The sequence below is a fragment of the Mustela nivalis genome (assembly GCF_964662115.1).
Source record: "Mustela nivalis genome assembly, chromosome: 8".
Taxonomy (NCBI): domain Eukaryota; kingdom Metazoa; phylum Chordata; class Mammalia; order Carnivora; family Mustelidae; genus Mustela; species Mustela nivalis.
In genome coordinates, this window is record NC_139027.1 from 29579208 (window position 1) to 29606109 (window position 26902).

At 40.0% G+C, this 26902-nt stretch overlaps 4 protein-coding genes across 8 annotated transcripts in view; 2 read left to right on the top strand and 2 right to left on the bottom strand.

The window, feature by feature from the left end:
* CEBPZOS (CEBPZ opposite strand) overlaps window positions 1–465 on the top strand; it is a 25725-nt gene extending 25260 nt beyond the window's left edge. The window contains exon 7 of the transcript XR_014315647.1: window positions 82–465. The gene's annotated coding sequence lies outside the window, so the exon portion shown is untranslated. The remainder of the gene's footprint in view (window positions 1–81) is intronic.
* CEBPZ (CCAAT enhancer binding protein zeta) overlaps window positions 1–716 on the bottom strand; it is a 19866-nt gene extending 19150 nt beyond the window's left edge. Inside the window, exon 1 of the mRNA XM_082745653.1 lies at window positions 473–716. Coding sequence (XP_082601779.1) covers window positions 473–628 — 156 coding nt within the window. The 5' untranslated portion in view covers window positions 629–716. The remainder of the gene's footprint in view (window positions 1–472) is intronic.
* On the top strand, window positions 704–25954 carry NDUFAF7 (NADH:ubiquinone oxidoreductase complex assembly factor 7). Of its 2 annotated transcripts, XR_014315646.1 has the most exons (12): window positions 704–825; window positions 1134–1294; window positions 9287–9367; window positions 10164–10274; window positions 13361–13574; window positions 14406–14464; window positions 15859–15969; window positions 17729–17872; window positions 19211–19384; window positions 19908–20193; window positions 20876–20974; window positions 24310–25954. XR_014315646.1 is itself a non-coding variant. In XM_082745659.1 (10 exons), exons 1-10 carry the CDS (start codon window positions 768–770, stop codon window positions 20118–20120), a joined length of 1326 nt encoding a protein of 441 aa, XP_082601785.1. In that variant the 5' UTR covers window positions 704–767; the 3' UTR covers window positions 20121–20842. The 2 variants fall into 2 exon arrangements, 1 of the variants encoding a protein (XP_082601785.1); XM_082745659.1 differs by lacking the exons at window positions 20876–20974; window positions 24310–25954 and having other exon boundaries at window positions 19908–20842.
* PRKD3 (protein kinase D3) overlaps window positions 21930–26902 on the bottom strand; it is an 82375-nt gene continuing 77402 nt past the window's right edge. For all 4 annotated transcript variants that reach the window (XM_082745654.1, XM_082745656.1, XM_082745655.1 and 1 more), the window contains 2 exons: window positions 25458–25543; window positions 21930–24568 (listed from right to left, as the gene is read on the bottom strand). In XM_082745654.1, coding sequence (XP_082601780.1) covers window positions 24395–24568; window positions 25458–25543 — 260 coding nt within the window. In that variant the 3' untranslated portion in view covers window positions 21930–24394. The remainder of the gene's footprint in view (window positions 24569–25457; window positions 25544–26902) is intronic.

The window sequence follows — 26902 nt, forward strand, 5'->3', positions numbered from 1 at the left end:
TTGTTTCCTTCTCCGTCGCACCGCTCAGCATCTGATACACAATATTCAGAAGTTTGATTACTGATTGTTCCCCTTACGTAGAACGTTCCACGAGAGCAGAGGGCTTCTAGAGCGTAAACATGTGCGTGTTCTGCGTGAGAACAGAAGTTAAGATTCCAACAACACTGGAGTTCGGAACTCGATGCCACGACGTCAGGACCCCGAAAGGTCAGTCTTCGCCGACCTCATGGAGTGCCAGTTATAAATCAGTGAAATGAGAGGGTCCTAACAAAGGCCACACCATAAAAACGTCCAATTCCAAAGGACTCTTCCCGTGTGAAAAGCTGTGGGAAAGAAGAGCGGGTAGCGCACAGCGCACACTTCGAAGCTGGGATCTGGGTGCAGGACGCTCTCCCACACTCCCGCTGCGGGGCCACTAGTGAAACCACCCCTCGCGCATCTGTCCCCTTGTCCGCGAGTCCGAGGCCATTACCTTGGTGCCTCCGAGCCGTAATACTTCCTCCAGAGAGAACCCATTCTCGGCTTCATCCTGATCCTCCTCGCTGTCCTCGTCCGGATCTTCTACCGCCTCCTCTCCCCGCCAGGGCCGCTTGGCGTGGAACTCCAAAGGTTTCTTGGAGGCCGCCATCACTAGCAAAGCACGCGCAGACGGCCCACAGGCTCCTTCCGCTTTGCGGGGTGACGTACTTCTGGCAGGGGAGTGTCCTCCCCCCGGAAATGGCTTCACCACCCCGCCCCGCCCCAGGCAGCGTAGTGTGAGGTGCGGCATGAGCCTTCTTGCTAGGAGCGGCGGCCTGGGGCCGCTGTGCGCGGCTGCTCGCGCGGGTAAGCGTTCGCCACGCCGGAGCTCCGCCTGTGGGGGGAAGCGCCTGAGGCGCCTTCCTCAGTTGGGGGCCGCTTGAGGCGCTCCGAGCGGCAGCCGAGTCCAGCCTCAGACCCAGAGCGCCTGTGTGGCCGTGGGCACTGCGCGTGCTTGCCGGCACCTCATAGGCGTGCGGCGGTCGGGCCGGGAGTCGGCTTTCCGTGCTTCGGGCGAGCTTAAGAGTCCGCGCAGCAGCTTCGAAAGCGCTCGGGCTGCTTGCACTTGCGAATACTAAGATGTTTTCGTGGTCCCGTTTACTTGTTTTTCGTAGTTCTTCCCGGTCTCTGGAGAGGGAAATACTTCAGCTCCGGGGGAGAGCCGGCAGAAAACCAGGTGACACCAATGCTGCGGCACCTTATATACAAAATCAAGGCAACTGGTCCCATCACTGTAGCCGAGTACATGAAGGAGGTCTTGACCAACCCTGCCAAGGTACGGGTCGGGGAGCCCGAGGACCAGGCCGCTCCAGCGGCTTCGCCAGGTGTGAGCCAGCAGGGCTGTGCGCGGAGATGCCCGAGGGTCCTCCGCGCAAGCAGTAGTGGTGCCTTCTCCAGGGGAAGAGCCATCCCCCGGAGAGTTGGAGAGAGAGAAATTCATGTCAGCGGGTTGGTTAGGCATCGATCAGGTCAGGGGCAGTGCCGTGAAGAACGGAGAATAGATCCAGAGCTGTTCAGGAGGCAGTGTAACCGATTGAATTTAGGGACTGAGGGTCGGGATGTCTTTCCTATCGAGGCTGATGGTAGATGATAGTGTCATTTCTCTGGGAAGGGGAGTGCAGAAGGGGGAAGAGCAGCAGCTGCTTGAAGAGGGAGGGGGAGGACAGAATTCAGTCCCAAGTAGGAATCTGAAGTGCACATGGAACTCAGATGGAAATCTCCAGGAGGCATCTGGAAATAGGAGTTTAGTACCTGGCAACTTGACTGGGTTGGGATCACATCAGCAGGCAATGGAAGCATGTTCTGGGTTTTCTTTTTGGGAATGGAAAGTCCAGGTCTCTAGTGTTTCAGGATTAAGCACAGCCCTTGTTCTGTGGCCTGCATTTCCTTGTCTGCTCAGCAACGCCACTTGGTGAAAGCCTGTGGTCCTTTTATTTCTAAAATAAAACATTCTAAATATTTTATCTTTTGCTGGGTCAAAATAGGAAACCCATGGAATTCTGGGGTTTGTTTGGCCTGTTGCTGTTGGATGTAGTGTCCGGAGGTTTAATAAAGGGGGATCCTTTCATACCCCTATTCAGTGCTACCACATACCAAAAGTTCACCCAGGGAGAAACTTTAGAACAAACATCTCTGTGTTAGAGTGAAGGACCACTTACCGTTTATTCATTTATTGAGGCTCCGAAAGTGCCAGACACTATCTCAGGCACTGGGAATACTGCAGTGGACAGTGGAGCACGGCACTTATGCTCTAGCGTTCGGACATGAGCTACAAACAAGGAAACCGGTGTCTGGGTGGCTCTGTAGGTTGGGCATCTGCTTTTGGCCCAGGTCATGATCCCAGAGTCCTGGAATCAAGCCCGGCATCTGGCTTCCGGCTCAATGAAGAGCCTGCTTCTCCCTCTTCCTCTTCCCCTGCTTGTGCTCTCTCTCTCTCTCTCTAATAAGTAAATAAAATCTTTAAAAACAGGAAACAAGATAATTATAGATTACTGTAAGTGCTTCTGAAGGAAAGGAAAAAAGGTTGATGGGATTGAAAGTAAGTAGTGCAATGGGAGTAGGAGTTGGAAAAGTTCTCTAGGTAGGTAAGTGGCCAGCAAAGACCAGATGGTTGAGCCAAGGTTTGAAGGATGGGGACCAGCCAGCCTGGCAAAGAACTGGGAGTGAGTCCCCAGTAGCAGAAGGGGAAGTACAAAGTTTTTGAGCTGGGAAATGTGTTGGCCCATACAGAGAAGAGCAAGGCACCAGTTTGGCTGGCAGGTGGTCACTGGGGGTGGCAGGTTAATGGTGAGGAGAATAGTATGAGAAGAGTTCGGAGAGGAGCCAGTTCATTCAAGGCGTTCATGGAATTTTGCTTTTTGTGTTAGTATAAGTGGAAACCATCAGGGGGTGCATTTTATGGATCTTGGTGGTGACATCCAAGTGGAGACAGTAAGTGAGCAGTTGGCTGCAAGAGTGGAGTTCTTGAGAAAGATTGGATATACATATATAAATTTTTTCATCATCTGTATATAGATGATGTTTAAATTCCAGGACTTAGGGAGAGTCTATTTAGAGAATAGGAGGTTACCCAGTTAACCTTGAATTTAGAGTAGAGGCTTTTTTCCTTTTCTTTTTTATTTTTAAAATCAGCTATAATTCCTATTTTGTTTAAAAATTTTTTGACCTTTTTTACTTAAAGATTCCATTTATTTGAAGAGCGAGAGTGAGCACAAGCAGGGAGAGCTGCAGGCAGAGGGAGAGGGAGAAGCAGACTCCCTTCTGAGCAGAGAGCTGGATGTGGGCTTGATCTCAGGTCCCTGGGATCCAAAGGTAGACACTTAAACCAACTGAGCCACGCATGTGCCCCTTTTTAACCTATTTTTTTTTTTTAAGTTGAAGTATGGTTGATACAATGTCACAGTAGTTTCAGGTGTACAACATAGGGTTTGTTTTTTTTTTTTAAGATTTTATTTATATATTTGACAGAGAACATAAGTAGGCAGAGACACAGGCAGAGAGAGAGAGAGAGAGAGAGAAGCAGGCTCCCCACTGAGCAGAGAGCCCGATGTGGGGCTCGATCCTAGGATCTTGGGATCATGACCTGAGCCGAAGGCAGAGGCTTTAATCCACTGAGCCACCCAGGTGCCCCCATAGTGATTTTTGACAATTGTACCTTATGCTAAACTCATCACAACCGCAGCTGTCATTGGAGATTCTTAACCTAGGGATCCTTGAACAGAAATCCGGGGGGCTGTGAAGTTTTATAGGAATAAAAATTACACCTTTATTGGCATTAACTTTTTTCCCACCATTTTTATTGAGAAAGAATTGACATGTATCACTATATAAGTTTAAGGGATATAGCATGATGGCTTGATTTGCATGTGACGAAGGTTGAGTTTTTTTTTTAACTTTTTTTTTTTTTTTTAAGATTTTATTTATTTATTTGACAAGAAAAAGAGAGAAAAAGAGCAAGCAGGGGTAGCTGCTGCGGGAGAGGGAGAAGCAGGGAGCCTAACATGGGGCTTGATCCCAGGACTCTGGGATCATCACCTGAGCCTTACCTGAGCCAAAGACAGATTGTCTTAACCTAATAACCTGGTGAATACCACAGTGGGTCAGTTAACATCCATCTTTTCATATAGGCACAATAAAAAGAAAAAAAAGGGGGGGAGAATTTTCTTGTGATGAGAACTCCCAGGATTTACTTGAACTTTTTTGTGTATCATACAGCCATGTTAGCTGTAGTCATCATGTAACGCACATCTGTACTGGTTATTATCTAACTGGAAGTTTGTACCCTTTGCCGACTTCTTCCAATTTTTCCTCCCCCTACTCTGCCTTTGGTAATCAAAAGTCTGATCTCTTTTTCTATGAGTTTTGTTTTTTTAAAATTTTTTTAAATTTTATTTTTAAAAAGATTTTATTTATTCATTTGAGAGAGAGCATGAGAGCATGAGAAGTGGGAAGGGCAGAGGGAGAAGCGGACTCTTCCCAGAGCAGGAAGCTCAATGCAGGCAGGTTTCCAGGACCCTGGGATCATGATCTGTATTGAAAGCAGACGCTGAACCGATTGAGCCACCCAAGGACCTCAAGGTTTTTGTTTTTGTTTTTGTTTTTTTAAGATTCTATGTCTAGGCAAATCCTGTATTATTTGTCTTTCTCTGATTTTACTTAGCATAATGCCTTAAAGGTTCATCCATGTTATCACAAATGGCAGGTTTCCTTTTTTTAATGCCTGAATAACATTCGATTGTGTGTGTGTATATATATATATACCACAGCTTTTTTTCTCATTTAAAAAAATTTTTGTAATGTAGTTGACCAACAATGTTTATTAGTTTCAGGTGTGCAACATAGTGATTTGAGAATTCTGTACATTACTCACTGCTCACCACCATAAGTTTAGTCACCACCTGACACCATACAGTGTTGTTATAATATTGACTGTGTTTTCTGTGCTTTTTAATGTACTTTTCATCTCTGTGACTTATTTATTTTGTAATTGGAAGTTTCTTCTTAAAGTCCTTTCACCTATTTTGCCCATCCATCCACCCATCCACTTCCCTTTTGGCAGCTACAAGTTGTTCTCTGTGTTTGTTTGGTTTTTTCGGATACCACATGTAAGTGAAATCATATGGTATTTATTTTTTCCCATCTGACTTATTTCACTTAGCATAATACCTATTAGGTCCATCCATGTTGTCATAAGTGGTAAGATTTTATGAGTAATATTCCACTGTGTATATATATAAATATACATATGTACCACACTCTTTTGTACCACATCTTTATTCATTTGTGTATCAGTGGACACTTGGGTTGCTTCCATATCTGGGCTATTGTAATTAATACTGCCGTAAACAACAAGGCAGAGGGAGAGGGAGAATCTTAAGTAGGCACCATGACCAGTGTGGAACCCAGTATGGGGCTCAGTCTCATAACCCTGAGATCCATGAGCTGAAATCAAGAGCTGAACACTTAACTGACTGAGCTACCCAGGTGCCCCACCTCTGCCCATTTATTTATTTATTTTTTAAAATTTTTAATTTAATATATTTGTTTCAGGGATATAGGTCTGTGAATCATCAGTCTTACACAATTTACAGCACTCACCATAGCACGTACCTTCCCTAGTGTCCATCGCCCAGCCACCCCATTGCTCCTACTCCCCTCCCCTCCAGCAACCCTCAGTTTGTTTTCTGAGATTAAGAGTCTCTTATGCTTTGTCTCCCTCCCTGGTCCCATGTTGTTTTGTTTTTCCCTCCCTTCCACCCACAACCCCCCTCCCTGCCTCTCAAATTTCTCATATCAGAGAGATCATGTGATAATTGTCATTCTCTGATTGACTTATTTTGCTTAGCATAATACCCTCTAGTTCCAACCACATCATTGCAAATGGCAAGATTTCTGGGATTTTTTGATGGCTGCATAGTATTCCATTGTATCTGTATACCACATCTTCTTTATCCATTCATTTGTTGATGGACATCTAGGCTCTTTCCATAGCTTGGCTGTTGTGGACATTTCTACTATAAACATTGGGGTGCACATGCCCCTTTGGGTCACTACATTTGTATATTGGGGGTAAATACTCAGCCGTGTAATTGCTGGGTTGAAGGGTAGCTCTGTTTTCAACTTTTTGAGGAACCTCCATACTGTTTTCCATAGGGGCTGCACCAGCTTGGATTCCCACCAATAGTGTAGGAGAGTTCCCCTTTCTCCGCATCTTTGCCAGCATCTGTCATTTCCTGACTGGTTAATTTTAGCCATTCTGACTGGTGTGAGATGGTATCTCACTGTGGTTTTGATTTGTATTTCCCTGGTGCTAAGTGATGTTGAACACTTTTTCATGTGTCTGTTGCCCATTTGGATGTCTTCTTTGCAGAAATGTCTGTTCATGTCTTCTGCCCATTTCTTGATTGGGTTATTTGTTCTTTGGGTGTTGAGTTTGATAAGTTCTTTATAGATTTTGGATACTGTTTATCTGATACGTCATTTGCAAGTATCTTCTCCCCTTCTGTCGGTTGTCTTTCAGTTTTGTTGACTGTTTTCTTTGCTGTGCAAAAGCTTTTGGTCTTGATGAAGTCCCAATAGTTCATTTTTGCCCTTGCTTCTCTTGCCTTTGGCAGTGTTTCCAGGAAGAAGTTGCTGTGGCTGACCTCAAAGAGGTTGCTTCCTGTGTTCTCCTCAAGGATTTTAATGGATTCCTTTCTTACATTGAGGTCTTTCATCTATTTTGAGTCTATCTTTGTGTGTGGCATAAGGAAATGGTTCAGTTTCATTCTTCTGCATGTGGCTCTCCCAATTTTCCCAACATCATTTGTTGAAGAGACTGTTTTTTTTTTTTTTTTTTTTCTCCATTGGACATTCTTTCCTGCTTTGTTGAAGATTAGTTGACCATAGAGTTGAGGGTCTATTTCTGGGCTCTCTGTTCTATTCCATTGGTCTATGTGACTGTTTTTGTGCCATCACTACACTGTCTTGAGGATTACAGCTTCATCATAGAGTTTGACTGGAATTGTGATGCCACCAACTTTGGTTTTCTTTTTCACCATTACTCTTCCTATTTGGGATCTGTTCTGGTTCCACATAAATTTTAGTACTATTTGCTCCATTTTTTTTAAAAGATTTTATTTATTTATTTGACAGTTCACAAGTAGGCAGGGAGGCAGGCTGGCAGAGGGGGAGGCAAGCTCCCCACTGAACAGAGAGCCCGATGTGGGGCTTGATCCCAGGACCCTGAGATCATGACCTGAGCCGAAGGCAGACACTTAACGGCTGAGCCATCCAGGCGCCTCTATCTGTTCCATTTCTGTGAAAAAAAGTTGATGGTATTTTGATAGTGATTGCATTGAATGTGTAGATTGCTTTAGGTAGCATAGACATTTTCACAATATTTGTTCTTCCAGTCCATGAGCATGTAGTTCTTTCTCCAGCTCCTTTAGGTATAGGGTTAGGTTGTGTATTTGAGACCTTTGTTGTTTGTTGAGAAAGGCTTGTATTGCTATATACTCTGCTCTTAGGACTGCCTTTGCTGTATCTCAAAGATTTTGCACAGTTGTGTTTTCATTTTCATTTGTTTCCATGAATTTTTTAAATTGCTCTTTCATTTCCTGGTTGACCCAGTTATTCTTCAATAGATTGCTCTTTAGCCTCCATATTTGAATTCTTTCCAACTTTCCTCTTGTGGTTAAGTTCTAGTTTCAAAGCATTGTCCTCTGAAAATATGCAGAGAGTGATCCCAATCTTTTGATACCAGTTGAGACCTGATTTGTGACCCCAGATGTGATCTATTCTGGAGAATGTTCCATGTGCACTAGAGAAGAATGTGCATTCTGTAGCTTTGGGATAGAATATTCTGAATATATCTGTGATGTCCATCTGGTCCAGTGTGTCATTTAAAGCTCTTATTTCCTTGTTGATCTTTTGCTTAGATGATCTGTCCATTTCAGTGAGGATGGTATTAATGTCCCCTCTATTATTGTATTATTGTCAATGTGTTTCTTTGATTTTTGTTATTAATTGGCTTAGATAATTGGGTGCTTCCATGTTAGGAGCATAAATATTTACAATGTTAGATCTTCTTATTGGATAGACCCTTCAAGTATGATATAGTGTCTTTCCTGATCTCTTATTATAGTCTTTGGTTTAAAATGTAATTTATCCAAAGGATTGCCACCCCAGCTATCTTTTGATGTCCATTAGCATGATAAATTGTTTTCCACCCCTTCACTTTAAATCTGGAGGTGTCTTTGGGTCTGCAATGAGTCTCTTGCAGACAGCACATCAAAGGGTCTTGCTTTTTTATTTAATCTGATGCCCTGAATGTTTTGATTGGGGCATTTAGCCAATTTACATTCAGGGTGACTATCAAAAGATATGAATTTAGTGCCATCATATTGCCTGTAAGGTGACTGTTGTTGTATATTGTCTCCGTTCCTTTCTTGTCTGTGTTACTTTTGGGCTCTCTCTTTGCTTAGGGGACCCCTTTCAATATTTCCTGTAGGGCTGGTTTGGTGATTGCAAATATTTTTAGTTTCTGTTTGTCCTGGACATATCTCATGGTTTTAATTTGCATTTCTTTCATTAGCTTCTAACTGAAATTTAGCCTTTCTTTTATTATCAACATAACCACTGGCATCAGTACCCCCATGATTTTAGCATCAGTGGAAATCAATAGTGATCATAGGTATCTCAGAATTCATTGTGCTCTTCCATACTTCAAAACTTTGTTACTTATTAGACCTCAGGCTTGGCTTTATTAATATATTCATAAGGATGCATATATGTTACTATATCACAAGTTTATTTTTTAAATATTGGATGAATATTTTTCAGTTTTTGGAGGAGGTGTAATCCTGTGCACTTAAGTCCTGAATTTATAAACATTCTATGAAGGGATCTGTAGGTCAAGCAACAACATCACCAACAGGCAGGGCTAATTTGAAACAGATAGTGAGAATTTGGGAAAGGAGGCTGGAGGGAGGGGCGGACAGGGTCTTACTGTGTTGGGTTGTGGGAGCAGGGAGGGGAGGGCAGGGGGATGGTATGTGAGGATGGACATGGCCTGGCTTTTTCCTTTATGGTCAAGGAGGGATCATGTTTCCATCTGTTCTGGCACTCTGTAAAGTTAAGTTACTGTGTTCATCTTGTTTGTTTAGAAGAGATTGCTTTCTTACTGAATGATTATGTCATTGTATACATCATATAAGATTTTGGAGGGGTAGTTTAAAAAGTATATTTGAAAGTTAATTTGTTTTCTCTACTTTCTCTTTTTACTCAGGGATATTATGTGTACCGTGACATGCTAGGAGAAAAAGGAGATTTCATTACTTCACCGGAAATAAGTCAGATCTTTGGGGAGGTAATATTCAATGTAAACTATAAGAGAAACTAATATCACAAATATTTGGAAGCAGATCACGTTGTATTCTTCTTTAATAAAGCATTGTACAGCTTTGTTTTTGTGATTCAGGTTTCCTTTTTTTTTTAAGTTTTCATTTTTAATCATATACATGCCACAGGAATAGAGAACAGTAGAGGAAGGAGAGATCAGTGAAGAAAGAGAGAGAAGGTGCCAAACACTAAGGAGTTAGTGGGGAGAGGCTCTAAAGCCCCCGCCCAAGATTGCACCGTAGTCAGAGCAGAAGTCCCAAATTGTGAACTCTTCTTAGGGATTCTAGTTCATTGATTTCTGCATAAAAACCCCTTGTTAAATTTAGATATAGGAAATAGTACCTAAAATGAAGTAGAATCCAGGTATTAAAAAATATTAATTATGCATAAAAAGCCACGTAATTACTGAAATCATATGAATATGAAGAAAGGCATAACCCTATTCCATATGTTTATTCGTTATCGAAGACTTGCACCTTCCTGTAAGTGATTCCTCTGATGTGTGTTACGAGATCTCTTACAGGGGGAAGTGCCTTTTAACTGTTTTCTCCTGTTACTAAGCTTTCTAAGTGGTGTCTTTTGTAATGTCTCCGTGAAGTTTCTGCGTGTGCGTACATGCATGTACATATTGAATAACATACATACATAATTTATTTACAAACATTTTGCCTTCTGGCATAAAGTATGTATTTATGTGGAATTTTATATTGTGCTATACTTTTATATTTTATAATACTTCAGTGTAGTTTTTTCCCTTGTCACAGCTGCTAGGTATATGGTTCATTAGTGAATGGATGGCCACTGGAAAAAATGCAGCTTTCCAGCTTGTGGAATTGGGCCCAGGAAGGGGTACCCTCACAGGAGATATTTTGAGGGTAGGTAATAAAAGAATGTCTTTAGATCCTCATGTACTCACCTGAATCTGTGCTTTTGACTTGTTTGCAAACTCCATTGACTTCCTTGGCTTTCAGTCCTATCTCCTTAACCGCCTCTATTTCTCAGCTGAAGTACAACATCAGAATAATACAATGAATCGTAACTTACTGTTATCTGTTTGTAATTTTTAAAAAATGAGGGTGGGAGAGAATGTGAAAGGTAGAAGTCAAAACATTTAGAAGACATTGGAAGTGTGTATTTGTCTTCTAAGTAGGAAAAGAGTTTTTGAATTGTATAAAAAGCAGAAGCCATAAAGCAAAAGATAAATAGAAGGGTAATTTCAACTACATTAAAGAATTTTTTGTTTTGTTTTTTTGTTTTTTTTTAAAGATTTTATTTATTTGTCAGAGAGAGCACAAGCAGGGGGAGCAGCAGGCAGAGGGAGAAGCAGACTCCCCACTGACCACGGAGCCTGATGTGGGACTCGATCACCAGGATGATGACCTGAGTCAAAGGCAGATGCTTAACCGACTGAGCCAGCCAGGCATCCCAAATTTTTTGTTCCTTAAAGAAATTAGGAACTTATGTTCTTCAGAGACACTGTAAAGAGAGGGATAAGCCAAGCCGCAGAGTGGGAGGAGTTATTTACAACACATAAACTACAAGGAAGTGGTAGTTAGAATATAGAAGGAATTCCTTTCAATAGTTAAGATGGTGACAGATAACTCAATAGAAAAGTCAGACGGAAGATGTGAACAGGCCCAGCATGAAAGAGGAAATCCACATGGCCAGGAAAAACAAAAAAATGCTCAGACTGGTTGGGGGTCAGGGAAATGAAAGTTAAAATCACAGTGACATAGTTAAAAATCACAGTGACAAAGTTAAAATCACTGTGCCCTCCAATGAGAAGATTTGGCAGCACCAAGCATTGGCGAGGATGGGGAGATGTGGCACAGAGGGGACTCTCGGACTGTAAGACCATGATTTGGTGTAAGCACTTTGGAGCGCTTATTAGGCATCATCTGCTAACGTTTATGTTCTTCTACTGTGCAACCCAGCGGTTTTCCTCCTGGATATATGCCCTCCAGAAATGAGGGCATATATGTACCAGGATGCATGTACAAGAAGACAGCATTGTTTAGAATAGCAGAAAAGCTGGAAACAACCCCAAAGACTATCAGTGGGAAAATAGATGAATAAATTGTGATATAGTCATACAGTGGAATGCCAAGGGTTGTGCCAATGTGTGAAATCATAGCAGAATGCACAATATTCAAATGAAACAGCATCTTGTTGAGTGAAGACACCCAATTTATATGAGAATTCGTATCATATGATTGTATTACATAAAAGCCTTAAATAGTCAGCATTAAACAATATGTGTTTGGTGATTCAAACATGTTCAGTAACATTTATAAAGAAAAAGTGGGACATATAAACTCCAGATTGAGAATGGTGGTTGAGCTCTGAGGGTGAGGGAGAACGTGGGGGCTCCAACAGGAAGGGTCAGGTCACTTCCCTTTAATCAGAGATAGCTGATATTTTTCCATGGATTGTTCTTTCTTCCATTCTACCTAATATTGTCTAAAAACATTAAAAAGGAGTTATTTAGGGTGCCTGGGTGGCTCAGTTGGTTAAGCGACTATTTTCAGCTCGGATCATGATCCTGGAATCTTGGGATCGAGTCCCACATTGGGCTCCCTGCTCAGTGGGGAGTCTGCTCCTTCTGACCCTCCCACTTCTCATGCTCTCTTTCTCCCTCATTCCCTCAAACAAAAAAGAAAAATTAAAAAAAGAAAATGTGGCACTAAATTTTTTTTAAAAAGGAGGAATTTGGTTTATAGTATATGATAAGTACTTGTATTTATTAAACTTTGATAGTTACACTGCTTTGGAATCAATTAGTCTTTTTTAGTTTATCTTCAGTGTATCTTGCAATTCATTGTAAAAAAAAATTCAATCTACATTTAAATGTCTTGGTGCTGTATGATTTTTGCTTGAAATTAGGAATCAAAGGCTTTTAAAAAATTTATAACATCTGACAGATAATCCTGATTCTATCTATCATATTTGTGGGGCAATAGGAAAAAGCCACTGATTTATGTTTCTGGAGCTCTATATCTCTTTAAATTGGCAAAATCATTTGAATATTTAATAAGTTTCTCAAATAATACTGTCTTGTTTCAAGTACTTTAAATACAATCCCATAGCTCTTAAAATGTATAAAGGATACTTTCTTAGAACAAGTGTTAAGAACCTTAAAAAGCCAAAGAATTTAAAGGAATGTTAAGAAAATAGACAAAGACATATTTACAGACTTATTTTCATTTCTTGTTCATAATTTCTGAAGGATTTTTCTCTTGGGAAGTTTTTCTCTTTGTAGTTTCATTTCAAAACAGAATTCGGAAAAATCTTGTCCTTACTATCAGTCTCTACCTGCATATTTCAGATCTTAAAAGTAGGAGGCAAATCACCAGTGAAAATTGAATTCAGATGAAAAATACTATTGATGTACTTTATGCTTTGATATTGAATTTTTAGCCCTAAAATATTGATAAAGAATTAGTATATTCCTTTTTCCCCATGTTTACAGCAGTTATAAAAATGTGTGTAGCTAAGAAAAAATTAAAAATGTGAAAGAATTACGAAGTTAAACCCAAGTTTTTAGTGCCACTCAAATTTTATTTCCTGAAGTTACAGTTTAAACATCTCAAAGATGAGATTATTTCATAGACATAGTGGCTTTATAAAATTAAGGGTATCTGTATGATTTATTTTCTTGTTCTTTTTAGATCCCTTAATCTTATTTATTGGATATTAAATCTATAATTTTCATTTATTCATCAGTCTAATTTTTATTTTAGGAAACCAAATTGTGTACTGTTCATCTCTTCTGTGGACAGTGTGTAATAGTTTGGTTTTGATTCTCACAGACTTCTGGAGAGTGACTTGTGTGGAGAACAGATGCCTCCAAAACCAAATTTTATTCCTGTAACATGAGCAAATTATTGAGGTAAATGGTTAGAAAACCCCAAATCTGCCCAACCCATTGTATTTTGCCCTTTACCCCTTCTTTTGTCTTTAGGTGTTTAGTCAGCTTGGATCTGTGCTGAAAAACTGTGACATTTCAATACATCTGGTAGAGGTGAGCGAAAAATTGAGTGAGATTCAAGCATTAACACTGACGGAAGAGAAAATCCCGCTAGAGCGGAATGCTGGGTCCCCTGTATGTATGAGAGGTGTTACTAAATCTGGGATTCCAATCTCGTGGTACCGAGATCTGCAGGATGTTCCAAAAGGTAATTCTTTCCCACGACGTAATGAAATCATCTTGATCGCACCCCATCCCCGCAGTGATGGTGAGCAGAGCCACAGAGGGCACGCTAATAGACTGAGTTAGTGCTGCCAGGTCCCTGACTCATGGGGAAGAGCGAATCCTTTTCTCGAAAAGAGCACTGTATTAGAAAATAACATGGCTCGCAGTAGTAGCAATGAATGTCCTGTGGTTTTGCAAAAATGACAGTGTCATCTCTGTTGTACCTTTTAGTTTTTCCTGACCCATAAGATAGTACTGATGGGGGTGGGGATGCGGGGCCCTGAGGGACGCAGCGCTGGGTGGGTGTAGTTTAACTATCTTCATCTTTTGAACGTTCTTGCTGGCCTTTTCGTGGGGGAGGGAAAAATCCTTGCACCAGGCGGTTGAGGCCCTGCTCACCCCTGCAGGGCCACTCTGGTCTGGGGGAAGCCATCTCAGCAGGCCTCTGATCAGCTGTCTCCTCAGCTGTCTCCGATGATATTAGCAAGTTCAAAGCCTCTTTGAGCTAACAAGTTTGAGTCCTGATTTCTTTCATGCCTGGTGAGGGATAAAAGATGTAACTGATTATTGAGATATTCTGGCTGTCTGATCCTGCTGTGTGGAAAATGAGAACAGTAATGTTCTTCCGTCTGTTCTGCAGAGTAGGTGAAGACGTGAGGGGATGATTCTCCGTAGACATGGCTGTGGGAGCCCCCCTGGTTCCCACACAAAATACTAGCATTTTCTTTCTTTTTTTTTTTTTTTAGTGTTCGAAAGAAAGATTTAAGTATTGCCTTAAAAATGCTGAAAGTTCTTTCCTTCTGTTTTTAAATAGGGTACAGCTTTTATCTGGCGCATGAATTTTTTGATGTTCTTCCTGTGCACAAGTTTCAGGTATTGATGGGAAAAAGTCATTAATTGAATAACTAAAGGCTTTATGTTGAAGGAAAAACATTTATGGTATTTAATTATTGTTGAAGGTGACTATATTTGGAATTCTGATGAATAGAAATAATTGAAAAGCAAAAGTCAAGTATTAAGTAGAACCTTCATTATCTTAGGATGACTAGTAAGAATGCTTATTTCTCCAGGGATAAAGATGTGCATGAATTTAAGATGGTAAATGGCTATAGTACAAGGAAGGATTACATTTAGCAAATAGCTTTAATATCCAAAGACTAAAAAATGTTTCCTCATTGAAGTTGAAGTGGAAGTTCAGATTTGGCGGTACTATATGTGCACCGGTAGTTTCTGAGGCTGAGAGCGTGTACTGATTTGTTAGCAGAGGCTTCGGAGTCTGCTCTCTGCTGTTGGGGGCGCCTGCCCTGCTGCTCATTTTATGTCTATGGCTCCACCTCTTATCTCACCAACACCAGTTCACGACTCTTACTGGTCAAAGGAAATGAAGTATTGCCTTTTAAAAAATTTTTTTTAAATTTTTTTATTAACATATGATATATTATTAGCTTCAGGGGTATAGGTCTGTGAATCAGCAGGTTTACACACTTCACAGCACTCACCATAGCACATACCCTCCCCAGTGTCCATAACCCCACCACCCTCTCCCTACCCCCTCCGCCCGGCAACCAAAGTTTGTTTTGTGAGATTAAGAGTTTCTTATGGTTTGTCTCCCTCCCGATCCCATCTTGTTTCATTTATTCTTTTCCTACCCTCAGGCCCCCCACATTGCATCTCCCCTTCCTCATATCAGGGAGATCATATGATAGTTGTCTTTCTCGGATTGACTAATTTTGCTAAGCATAATACCTACCCTCTAGTTGCGACAACCCACATCATCACAAATGGCAAGACTTCACTTCATTTGATGGCTGCATAGTATTCCATTGTGTGTGTGTGTGTGTGTGTGTGTGTGTGTGTATACCACATCTTTATCCGTTCATCTGTTGATGGACATCTAGGTTCTTTCCATAGTTTGGCTATTATAGATATTGCTGCTATAAACATTCGGGTGCACATGCCCCTTTGGATCACTACATTTGTATCTTTAGGGTAAATAATCAGTAGTGCAGTTGCTGGGTCGTGGGGTAGCTCTATTTTCAACTTTTTTGAGGAACCTCCATGCTTTTTCCAGAGTGGTTGCACCAGCTTGCATTCCCACCAACAGTGTAGGAGGGTTCCCCTTTCTCCACAGTATTACCTTTTTTTGAGTGGTAAAGTAAATGTCATCTGTTGTATATGGTAGGAGGGGAAAAATAAGTTACTTTTAGTAGAGGCATTTTGAGAAAAAACTGATAAAAATGTGTTTTTATGCAATGTTTTCTGTTCAGAAAACACCCCAAGGATGGCGAGAAGTACTCATTGATATCGACCCACAAGTTTCTGATAAGCTGCGGTTTGTTTTGGCGCCTGGTGTCACGCCAGCAGAAGTCTTCATACAAGTAGGAAGTTTTTTCTTCCTACTTTATTGCCAACCAAATCTTCATAGTCTCATTTTCTGAGCGTTCCTTTTTTTTTTTTTTAAGATTTTATTTATTTATTTGACAGAGATCATAAGTAGCCAGAGAGGCAGCCAGAGAGAGGCAGGAAGCAGGCTCCCTGCTGAGCAGAGAGCCTGACGTGGGGCTCCACCCCAGGACCCTGGGATCATGACCTGAGCCAGAGGCAGAGGGTTTAACCCACTGAGCCACCCAGGCGCCCCGTTTTAGCATTCCTAACTTGATGAGGCTAGGGGAGAGTTGCTCGTAAGACATGAGGTGATTTTTATTAATAGTGATCGAGTCAGGAGCCTGGGTCAGATCATCTCAGGAAGGCATGACCTGAATGCCCTGTGAGGAGGAAGGCAGTGCGTGCTTACTCAGCCATGTCCTGCCCCTTCCCTCTTTCCCTCAGTTCCCTGAGACATGGTCACAGTAGCATCTGCCTGTCCAGAGAGTTTGAGGTGTGTGAAAACAACTATTTACTGAGCGCTTTGTATATATTCCTCTTAATTTTCTCATTTAATGCTCAAAACTTTATTAGTTTAATTAAGTAAGTTTGATACTAGATGGCCAGAATGGTATATTTACTGCTGCTTTCTGTTGGCCTCAAGGAGTAATAGCAAGAGTCTTTCTAACTTGGGGTCATGTGTAGGGGTCCAAAAAACCCTATGCTTATCAGGAATGTTTGGGCTTAGATTGCCTGTTTTATTTATTTTTTTAAATCAAGAATGGCGGTGATCTTTAATAGTTTACAGCTACAGTATCTAGTGTTATATGTATATAGTTACAGACAATAAATATCCATATGGCAAAATATTCACCTCTAGACAGACAAAAAATATCTTTGCAACTAAATAAACAGCTTTAAGTAATAATGAATAAAAATAGAAGCTGAGGTAATTTTTCATCTAAAGTGATTATAGCCTATATTAGGGGCACTTGGGTGACTCAGTTGGTTAAGCATCTGCCTTTGGCTTAGGTCATGATCTGTGGGACCTGGGATTGAGCCCCCTGTTGGACTCCCTGCTCGGCAGGGAGTCTGTTTCTCCCTCTCCTCCCTGTTGATGTTCTCTTCTCTCCTTCAAATAAATAAAACCTTAAATAAAGTGACTATAGCCTATATTAAAACATTCTTATTTTAAGAGTTCAAATAATTATGAATGCCTTGTTTCATAACTAAAAATATAGCTAATATACATTTTCAAACTAAAAAAAAATATTTTATTTATAGATAGGTAAAATAGATTATTGCTGAAATTCATGACATTTTATATATATATGTATATGTATGTATTTACTTATTTGGGACAATTAATTTGGGGACTTTGTTGATAGTCTGACCTTTTAACAATAAAAAAGTGAAATTCATGAAAACTTTCTAAGAATCTACATATTATTTTAATGCAAATTACATATATGTACATGGGGTTTTCATTCTGGATGAGCAGTCCATTCTCTTTCTTTAAAAACTATATCCCAACTATGTAAAACTGTTTAATTTCTCTTAAAAGATCACTTCCATTAAGACGTACACTGACTAGTATGAGAAGGGCATTTTGAAACTTCCTTAGATGGTGAAACGTGAAAGGTTGTGTGTGGACAACATAATGCATACGGAGAAGGAATTTATTTTTATTGTAACTAAGAAATGCTGATTGTACAAAAACCCTAAGGAAACTGTTTTCAGTAATGCATTTGGATTTACCTGTTCCCTTATTAGCGTGATGAAATAAGGGATCACGTGGAAGTGTGTCCTGAGGCCGGTGTTATCATACAGGAGCTTTCTCAGCGCATCGCACTAACCGGAGGTGCGGCACTGATCGCCGATTATGGTCATGAGGGAACGAAGACAGACACCTTCAGAGTATGTATGACTCAGGAACATGACTTCCCATCAGTTCATTGGTATCATCTCCAAAGTTAACGTTTGAAGCTCACTGAAGATCTTTACCTTTGCTTTCTATGGTGCCTCGCCTTGTAGTATTACAGTATTTATAGTGAATATTAATACATATTATAATTGCCCTTTTTTTTTTTAAAGATTTTATTTATTTATTTGACAGAGAGAGATCACAAGTAGGCAGAGAGGCAGGCAGAGAGAGAGAGGAGGAAGCAGGCTCCCTGCCGAGCAGAGAGCTCGATGCTGGACTCGATCCCAGGACCCTGAGATCATGACCTGAGCCAAAGGCAGCGGCTTAACCCACTGAGCCACCCAGGTGCCCTATAATTGCCCTTAACCATAGGATTTCACCCTCCACACTAGCCTTGGAATAGGGTCTGAATCGTCTACATTCTGCTTCAGCTGCAGAACCTAGGTCTGCATAGATCTTACTTAGCATCTGAATAATACAAATGGGAAGATTTTCTTAAAGTTAAGAATTTTCCCTCTCCATTTAAAAAAAATTTTTAGTACTTCTATGCAAATTTGATTTAGCTACTATGATCAGACTTTTCCTATATTTTCAATCTTTTTTCCTTTCTAGATGTATTCTTTTATTCTACCTGAGCATCCTTCCTTACGTTCTTTATCAGTTGTGTTGAATATCCTTTAATTGAAATACATTTGATTAATTGAATACTACTTTAATTGAATACTACTATTTAATTGAATACTACTAAAGTAATGCTACTTTAATTGAATACTACTATTAGTCATTTCTAGATCTGTGGTTCTCAAGTTCTGATTTTACTGTATCTTAAAACAAACAAACAAAACACCCCTGGAGTTTTTTTTTTTTTTTTAAATGCTGATTCCCTACCCTTCCCTCCAGGATTCGGATTCAGTAGGTCTGGGCAGAGTGCAGTAACGTGGGCTTAGGCGATTCTGGTGCATGTAGTTGATGGATACACCTTGTCAAACACCATCCAGAGTCTGGTGAAAATTTAACTTGATTCTAGTAAGAAACAAGTTAACAAACGTGCAGAACTGATGGGATTTCTACTCTATCACCACAAGCAGTAATGAAATGTGAAAGGCAGCATTTCCAGGCACCCAGTGTCGCACTTTATATCAGATTTTGCATGTAGCATCTCATTTGAGGAAACGGTGCTACTATATTAAGAGTTTATAAACCACTGACTTAGGCTATGTTTTTCTTTCCAACAGTTAGGTAAAGTGTACGAAAATGATAGCATTTCTTGAATTTTGGTAATAATAACCATAAAGGAACAAAGACTCATCATTTTAAAAATTGTGTTCAAGGGGTTTTGTGGCCACAAGCTTCATGACGTCCTGACTGCCCCTGGAACGGCGGACCTCACAGCCGATGTGGACTTCAGTTATCTGCGCAGAATGGCAGGGGGACAAGTAGCTTCTCTTGGGCCAATAAAACAACAGATGTTTTTAAAAAATATGGGCATTGATGTCCGGCTGAAGGTAATGATTTATTTCAGGATCATTAAATATTTTTATTTTGTAGTATTTCATAAAAACGTTTCAGTGATAAGATCCCCCAGCCTCAGCGCTCTTCTCAGTCAGCAGGCCCTGGATACTGTGGTCTTTCTGGTAGTGTTGGGCCTGGTGCATCTGGGCTGCCCGGGCAGGGGCCACTGTGCACGCCCCTGCAGCTCCACACGAGCTAGCATGAAGACTTTGAATAGTGTTCATGCCCAGTAGGAAAAGTTGATTGTGTTTATGGGGATAATTTTAGAAGGGTCCTGAAGACATCTTAACTCTTCAGTGAAAATCAAACCACCTGGTAATGTTTGTTAAACATACAAATCCACAGGTTTGGGTCTTAGCAACCTATGTTTTTAATAAGCACCCCATGATTCTAAGGCAGGTCATGAGAAATCCCACGTGAAGTCCTGCTTTACTCAGCAGCCAGTGGTCATTAGCATTGCTGCATGTAACCAGGAATCCTTCTAGTTATTTTTACTAAGAAGTTTTTTCTTTTCAGGTTCTTTTAGACAAATCAGATGAGCCAGCCAGGCAGCAGTTACTTCATGGGTATGATATGTTAATGAATACTCAGAAGATGGGAGAAAGATTTAATTTTTTTGCCTTGCTGCCTCATCAGAGACTTCACGGGAGAAGCCATCCGATGGATGCGTGCCAGTCGAAGCCTTCTGTGTCACCTGTAGCTGGGTTTGGTGAACTTACCTGGCGGTGATCTCAGTGTGGTCATTTTACCCCTAAGTCTGCCTAAGAAAGCAAAATAAAGGGACATATTTCATATATCACAGGTAAAATAAGTATTACAATATTTTATGTCTTTATTACCAATAAAAATGGACGGTCTTACATACAGTACAATTAAATATTGATCTTTTACGGCTGTGTCTGGCTTTTGGCACAATTGTGTGCTTTTGGCTTAATGAAACAAGTTACTGAGAAACTAAGTGTCCTTTATTAAGGCTAGTTGCTGTATTTTTATTTTAAAAAATAAAATGAACACTGACTGGTTTAGCAAAAACTGAAACCTAATTGGCCTTTCATAGGGAATGGATTAAATAGAACTATCCATATATTATTTTTTAAAAATGAGGTAGAGCAGTATGTTCTGACTCATCTCTAAGAATATGGGAAGTGAAAAAAGTATAGTGGAGAATGTTTTATAGTTATGATTCCATTTTTGTTGGGGGAAAAGCTACATTTAAAGAAATGCTTCTAACTAATTTCATAAAAATTAATATATTAGTGCAGACTGGTTGTTTTCTGTGGTGGTTCTTGTATATAAAATGTAAGGAAAGGATGCCTAGTAATCACTATTAAATATCCCATTGTGGAAGTGGGTTTTCAGGGTGGAAATTGTTCTCCTTTGTGGTAAATTTTCTACCCTCTACTTCTGTGAATTTTATAATTAAAAAACTTTAGGGGTGCCCAGGTGGTTCAGTCTGAGTGTCTTGACTCTTGATTTCAACTTAGGTCATGGTCTCAGGGGTTGTGGGATCTCCAGTCCCACCTCAGGCTCCATACGCAGCGTGGAGTTTGCTTGGGAGTCTCCCTCTCCCTCTCTCAAAATAAGTAAAATCTTAAAAAAATATTTAGGTGCCAGTAAAACTAGCAAACCTAACATGTACCTGATATATGCGTTAGAGTAAATGTAGACTGTGTTAGCAGGAATCATTTTCTGATCTGAACTAATTCTCCCTCATTTTCAGATAAATGTCAAGTTTTCATTCTGTAAATTCTCATTTTTTGGTTCACAGAACGTTTATATTAATACCAGACATATACCTTCTGAAGAATTACTATATTGGCAATAGAAATTTACAGTGAGATTAAAGGAAAAGAGTATGAGACGTATGTTTTGAATTTATAGCTTAACTATATTGAAAGTTCACTGGCAGAGTGATCAGTTCTTGGCTTTCTGTTGCTCATTTGGCTTAACTCAGAACAGGACTAGTATTCTGTGTCTTACTCTCAAGTAGGAAGATAGAGAGACGGCTTGTTTTTCACGTGCTGCCCCACCTTGCACCATTCATAACCACCTTTACTTTTTTCCAAAGACTTGGCTGTTGAATTTTTGGAAGGTGAAAATGCCCAACATTGGCCCCTCTCAGTTGTTTAATAGTTTTTGTAATTAATGGGAGGAATCAGGCAATGCCTTGTGTCTTAAAACCTAGAAAATTTACTTGAATGGCATTTGGCTTATTTAAGTCTTGTAGAAGTTACAATAGTTGAATATTTGATGGTAGCTCCTGACAACTTTGTAGTTATAATTATTCTAAACTTCCATGCCAAGAAAAAAGACCTCCAGATAATTACCTCAAATTTCATATAAAATTGAAATAATGAGTTATTTTTTATTTTAGGTAGTTAAAAAAAAATCAGTGTTTTAAATATAGCATTAGTTCCATTTACAAATACTATTTCCAAAATAATACTTTTACCAAGGCCTGGGAAAATAACACAACCAAGTAAAATTTTCTTTGGATACCTCTATTAGAGATAATGCTCAGGTTTTCACATGGAAAAGTATGGTGATATGGAAATACATTTTATTATCAAGCTTCTTTGAGGATATTTACAAAAAGTGGGATGTAACAAAAAATATAAAAATGTACGGAACAGTGTCATTATAGACTACTTTGTACATTATCAAATGTTTCTAACAATTCTTATACAAAAACAACTTCAAGACAAAAAAAAGGTTATGCAGGTTATACAATATCTGGAGTAAATGACAACTCCAAATTATCTGACAGTGCCTTTACAAATTTTTTTAGAAAACTTCTTATGCATTCAACAACACAAACAAAAAGAGTGCAATTAATTTCATGGCTTGTAAAGTTTGATTATGTAAGTAAGCACACATCATTCCAGTTAATTTTCGCCTTAGGCAGTAAAACCAAAACCACAATAGGGTGCCTCGGGACTCAGAATCACTCCATTTTAGTATGTTGGTATAAGCTTACTTTGGACAGATTTGGGGAAGTCATCCTTTAGCACAGAGAAAATACATTTCTAAAAGGTTTTGCAAAATTTGACTAAATTTTTTAACCTCCCATAGGAGACTGAATACTACGAGACATGGTGGAGAGTATGAGTAGGCAGTACAGCACAGTGGTTGGGGGGTGGGGGGGACAGAGGGACGGGAGCCACACTGCCAGGGTTCACGTCCACATACTGTGACCCTCCACAGCTGGTTACTTAATCTTCCTGTGCCTCAGTTTCCTGATCTGTGAGATGAAGTCCATAATGCACATACTTTGTGACTGTTGTGAGGGTAGTAAGTAAAATGTGTAAAGAGCTCAGAACACAGGAGACTACACAGTGGCTCCTCTCTCAATGGTACACTCAGCCTAGATAACAGAGTAGCTTCAGGGCTCTCTCAAGGCCCTCTCTGACTCCAACTATTTGTATCCAGGGACATTCTTTTGCTACCTCATTCAGTGGGACAATGTTACCTAACACTTCTATAGTTCTTAGTATATTGAGTACGAATATTTTCATACATAGCCCAGCTTCACAACAGCATTGTGAGAGGCAAGAATTATGGTCTTCATTTTACACATTGAGATTTTGAGGCTCAGACAGATTGGAGCCCAGACTTAAGACCAGATTTTCTGAATCCAAATCTTTTGCTCTTTTTTGGGGGGGTGGGAATAGTTTGCAGTGATTACTGTGGAATGAAGAAACAAAAAGCCACTAGTTTTTTTTTAAATAAGGGGGTGATCCCAGATCTTAAACTTTTTGGGGAGAGAAAACTATTAGTAACTTTGTAAAAGCTATGAAAAAGTCTAACCTCTTAAACATTGTATCTGAGTAGAAAAACACTTCTTTAGTGGGCTGCTGGTGCTGAAATGTTAAAAAAAAAATAGTAATAAGGGTAGGGCTACAGTATTAGCAGAGCAAATGAAAGAGTAAAATAAATGCTTCATGCTCTACCCACCCACTGCCTCAAACTGCTTAAAAGAACGGATTTAAAAACATTCCAGATATCTGTAAACCCTTCCAATAAACTAAGGGAAGAAAAAACGGATACACTCTTTGATGTTCTTCTCTGTAGCATTAGCTGATCCTGCACTGGCCTTACTTTTAATAATTTTCTTCCTCAAATTATTCAACTCTGTGTAAAGATAAACTGTGTAAGAAAAGTTCAGCTCTTTCCTCACTGAACACTGGAAGCCAGCTGTGGCATTCCGGTGGTCCAGCGGGAACGTGAGTACAGAGCACAGACGCTGATCGAGGAGCAGACAGACCAGCAGGCCCTCCTTCAGGTTCTGTGACACCAACTGTCCCAAATTATCTTAGAGGCTGTTCCAACATACAAAGGGGACTAACTTAATTTTTATGTTGTAGAGAGCATATTAAGAGTTCAGCTCCAAAGGTTAGGGATCATGGTTTTGACTCTTGACTCACCTAAAAAAAGAAAGAAAGAAAGAAAGAAAAAAAAGTAAAACAGCCTAGCGTCTAGGAAACATTTCTAGGCACCTAGGAAAAACCCCTTGTGTCTCTGGTTAAACAAATGCCTAGAGCCTGCAGAGGAAATCTCAGGCTGGTGGCCCCTCCTCAGTTAGCTTTTAAATGCAAACCTGCTTAGAACTCTTAAATGATTTCATCAAGATATTCAATGGCTGGACTAAGCTTTCCTTTTTCTCCTTTTTAAAAAACAGTGTAAGAACATTTGGAAAGGGAAGATAAATTAAATGCCACTATAGTACTAAAGTGAAGGATTAGGAAAAAATACAAAAACCAATCATTACTATGCTATAAAAATTTAGGAAATGCTTCATCTTGGTTCCATTGTGTATTTTTATTACTCAGTTTCCCCTCTTGTATCTACTCATAATGAACTACAGTACTGGCGTCACTGGTTGCTTATCCTGTTTCCCCATGTCTTTGCACCCTTGCAGATGACAACCTACAAACAACAGCTGTGCAGTAAAACATCAGTACATAAAATGAAATCCTTCCTTATTGAAGTTAGCTCATTGATAATTAAGGATCTTCTTCCATATCATCTGGATTGGGAGCCATAATGAAGTGCTTTGGGTATACAAGATTGTGGGTGTATGCATGTATTTCCCAGCGGGCATCGTCACTTTCATGTGTAATGTAACGTTCACCGATGCGAGTTTCAAATTCTCTAAGGTCAAGCCAAGTCTGATAGTCCTAGAAAAAAAAAATGAGGTGGTTATAAAGTATAAAAGTAACAAAATACTGTGAATTTTTTTTCTTAGCACCCTAGTCACAAAATTGACAACCTAAACCCAATACCAAAAGTACTTGCTATACTGTAAGTTCCATTTGTAATATTTAAATTAGCAATGTTAAATACTTTTTCAAATTTAGAATCTCTAATGAAGTAACCAGTTTCTACAACTAAAAAAAAAAATTTGCCTGAGGCTTCTGAGATGGCTAATAATAATCACTAAAACATCCTGTTCTATACTCTGACCGTACACCCACGTGTTACTCCTCAAACTAGGGGAAAGTACTTAGAATCTCCTACCAGGGTAATTTAATAATCATGGAGACTGACTAAGACTGCATTTGTTTTGAAGTTAATGCTACTCCCTACTCTCTTTAAAACAGTTCTAAAGCTTCTCTTTACTCTGAAGTTTGGGGGTATCTTTTGACAGATCTATGCAACAGCTTTTGGGGGGACTTCAGCCAAATCGCATTAAATGGCATTTCTGATCTCATCAATGCAAATATGAATCTTTTAGTGAATAATTTTAAAGTAAAATATATTTGACAAAATAATATGCTTATCTTACAAAAAGGTGGTATGAAACATAAGGTTCTATAAAAAGGCTAAATCACTGCTTTTCAGTTCATGGGAGTTTAACTGTCTAGAAGTTTTACATTTCAGTGGCTTACTGCAAAACCTCCAGAGATTCAGCCACAGGATAAATTAATCACTAAAGAACACTTAACAGTATTCTAAGACGAGGAGAATCTGTTGATCTTAGAGTGGTTTCAGTAGGGAAGACAAAGTGCAATGAATGGCCTGAATGAGGATCACCAGAGAGATGACGGGTTTTTTTTGTCTTTTTACCTGCAGCCAGGGATGACTAAGAGATTTGTCCACACTGTAACGTTTTCTCATCTTCACTTGAAGTAGGTTGTTGATCAAATCAATTGCTAAGAGAAAAGACAAAATCAGACACGTAAATTTGGGTATATGGAGCAAACCAAACCTGTGAGTCTTAGAAGGCAGCAGTTCAAATCACAGAAATACAGGGTCGAGGGTTTTGCTTCTCAAGGCTGCAGTCTTAACAGCGACCCTACGCAACTACCCTGTTAGGATCCATAAATGTTCACTGCACTTAGTACACGTTCACATGCACACTGAATGTGTGCAGAGTACACATTCAGTGTGGCAGAGGGTCGGTGAGTGCCTGCTGCCGTTACTCTGTTTTGTTGTCTAAAAAATGAGGTTGTTGTAAAGATGAAATAACACATGTAAAGAGCTTAGAATTGTGCCTAGCACGTAAGTGCTAGTTATGGCTATTATTATTTCAAAATGAATTAAAAAAACTGATGAAAGACCAACTCGCTGTTTCCCCCAAAGACACCATTCCCTAGTCCCTGGCTTGGTCTGCTAAGGAGCCAAAGCCGCTGGCTTCCTCTACAAATGGGGCCAGACTAACAGGGTAACTTATTACCACAAGTTCACACTCAAACAAACGTGGTGTTTGGTGTTTATAATAACAGTAAGTATGCTGGCATACTTATTTTATCCAGTTATTTGAAGAAATGAAGCAACTGCAAAACCATAACCTCCGTGTGACTGCGTCCTGACTACAGTGCAGTGTGACAGTACGTTTGAAATACAGATACAAAAGCCTGGACCCAGGGATGAGCCAAATGAAACGTTCACATCATACCCACTCTGTTTCTCTTCTGCATACCACAGGTATTTTAATTATGAACTCTCGGTTCCAAATACTTAAAACTTTTACCCGGTGTTGCTTAAGTGGATGTCCGCCATGTGCAACAGAATCATTTGGGGTCTTTATTAAAATGCATTCCTAGTGTCACGCCAGCGGGTGAGGTGGAAGCTCTGGGATATAGCCAGGGGGTTTGGGTTTAGTCCACTCACCCCCTGATGGTGCTGACAGAAGAGGTCTGCAGACCACACTGCCCGAGGAACTCTAAGAGAAACCTCATCTATACTTCAGTTAGCTGTTCATTACCAAGTAAGCCTGCTACTGTTCTTACAGGTTGTTCCTCAAACTTCCCCTGTTTAATGGCCTGTTAATCCCTATGATTAGGTCTGGTACTTCTGGAAAACAAAGAAAACCCTTGTTCCAAAGGTTGGCACAAAATCCAGGTGGGGTATTTTCCCAGTAGGATTCCATTCAATATGCGGCTGCTAAATAACTTGTGTGCTCTGCCCGACAGTATCAAAAAGTAAAAGAGGGACAGCCGGGGCATTCTTCATGCGTACAGAACCCCAGCTTGCAAGCTCAAAAACCGGTAATGGGCAGGGAAAATAGA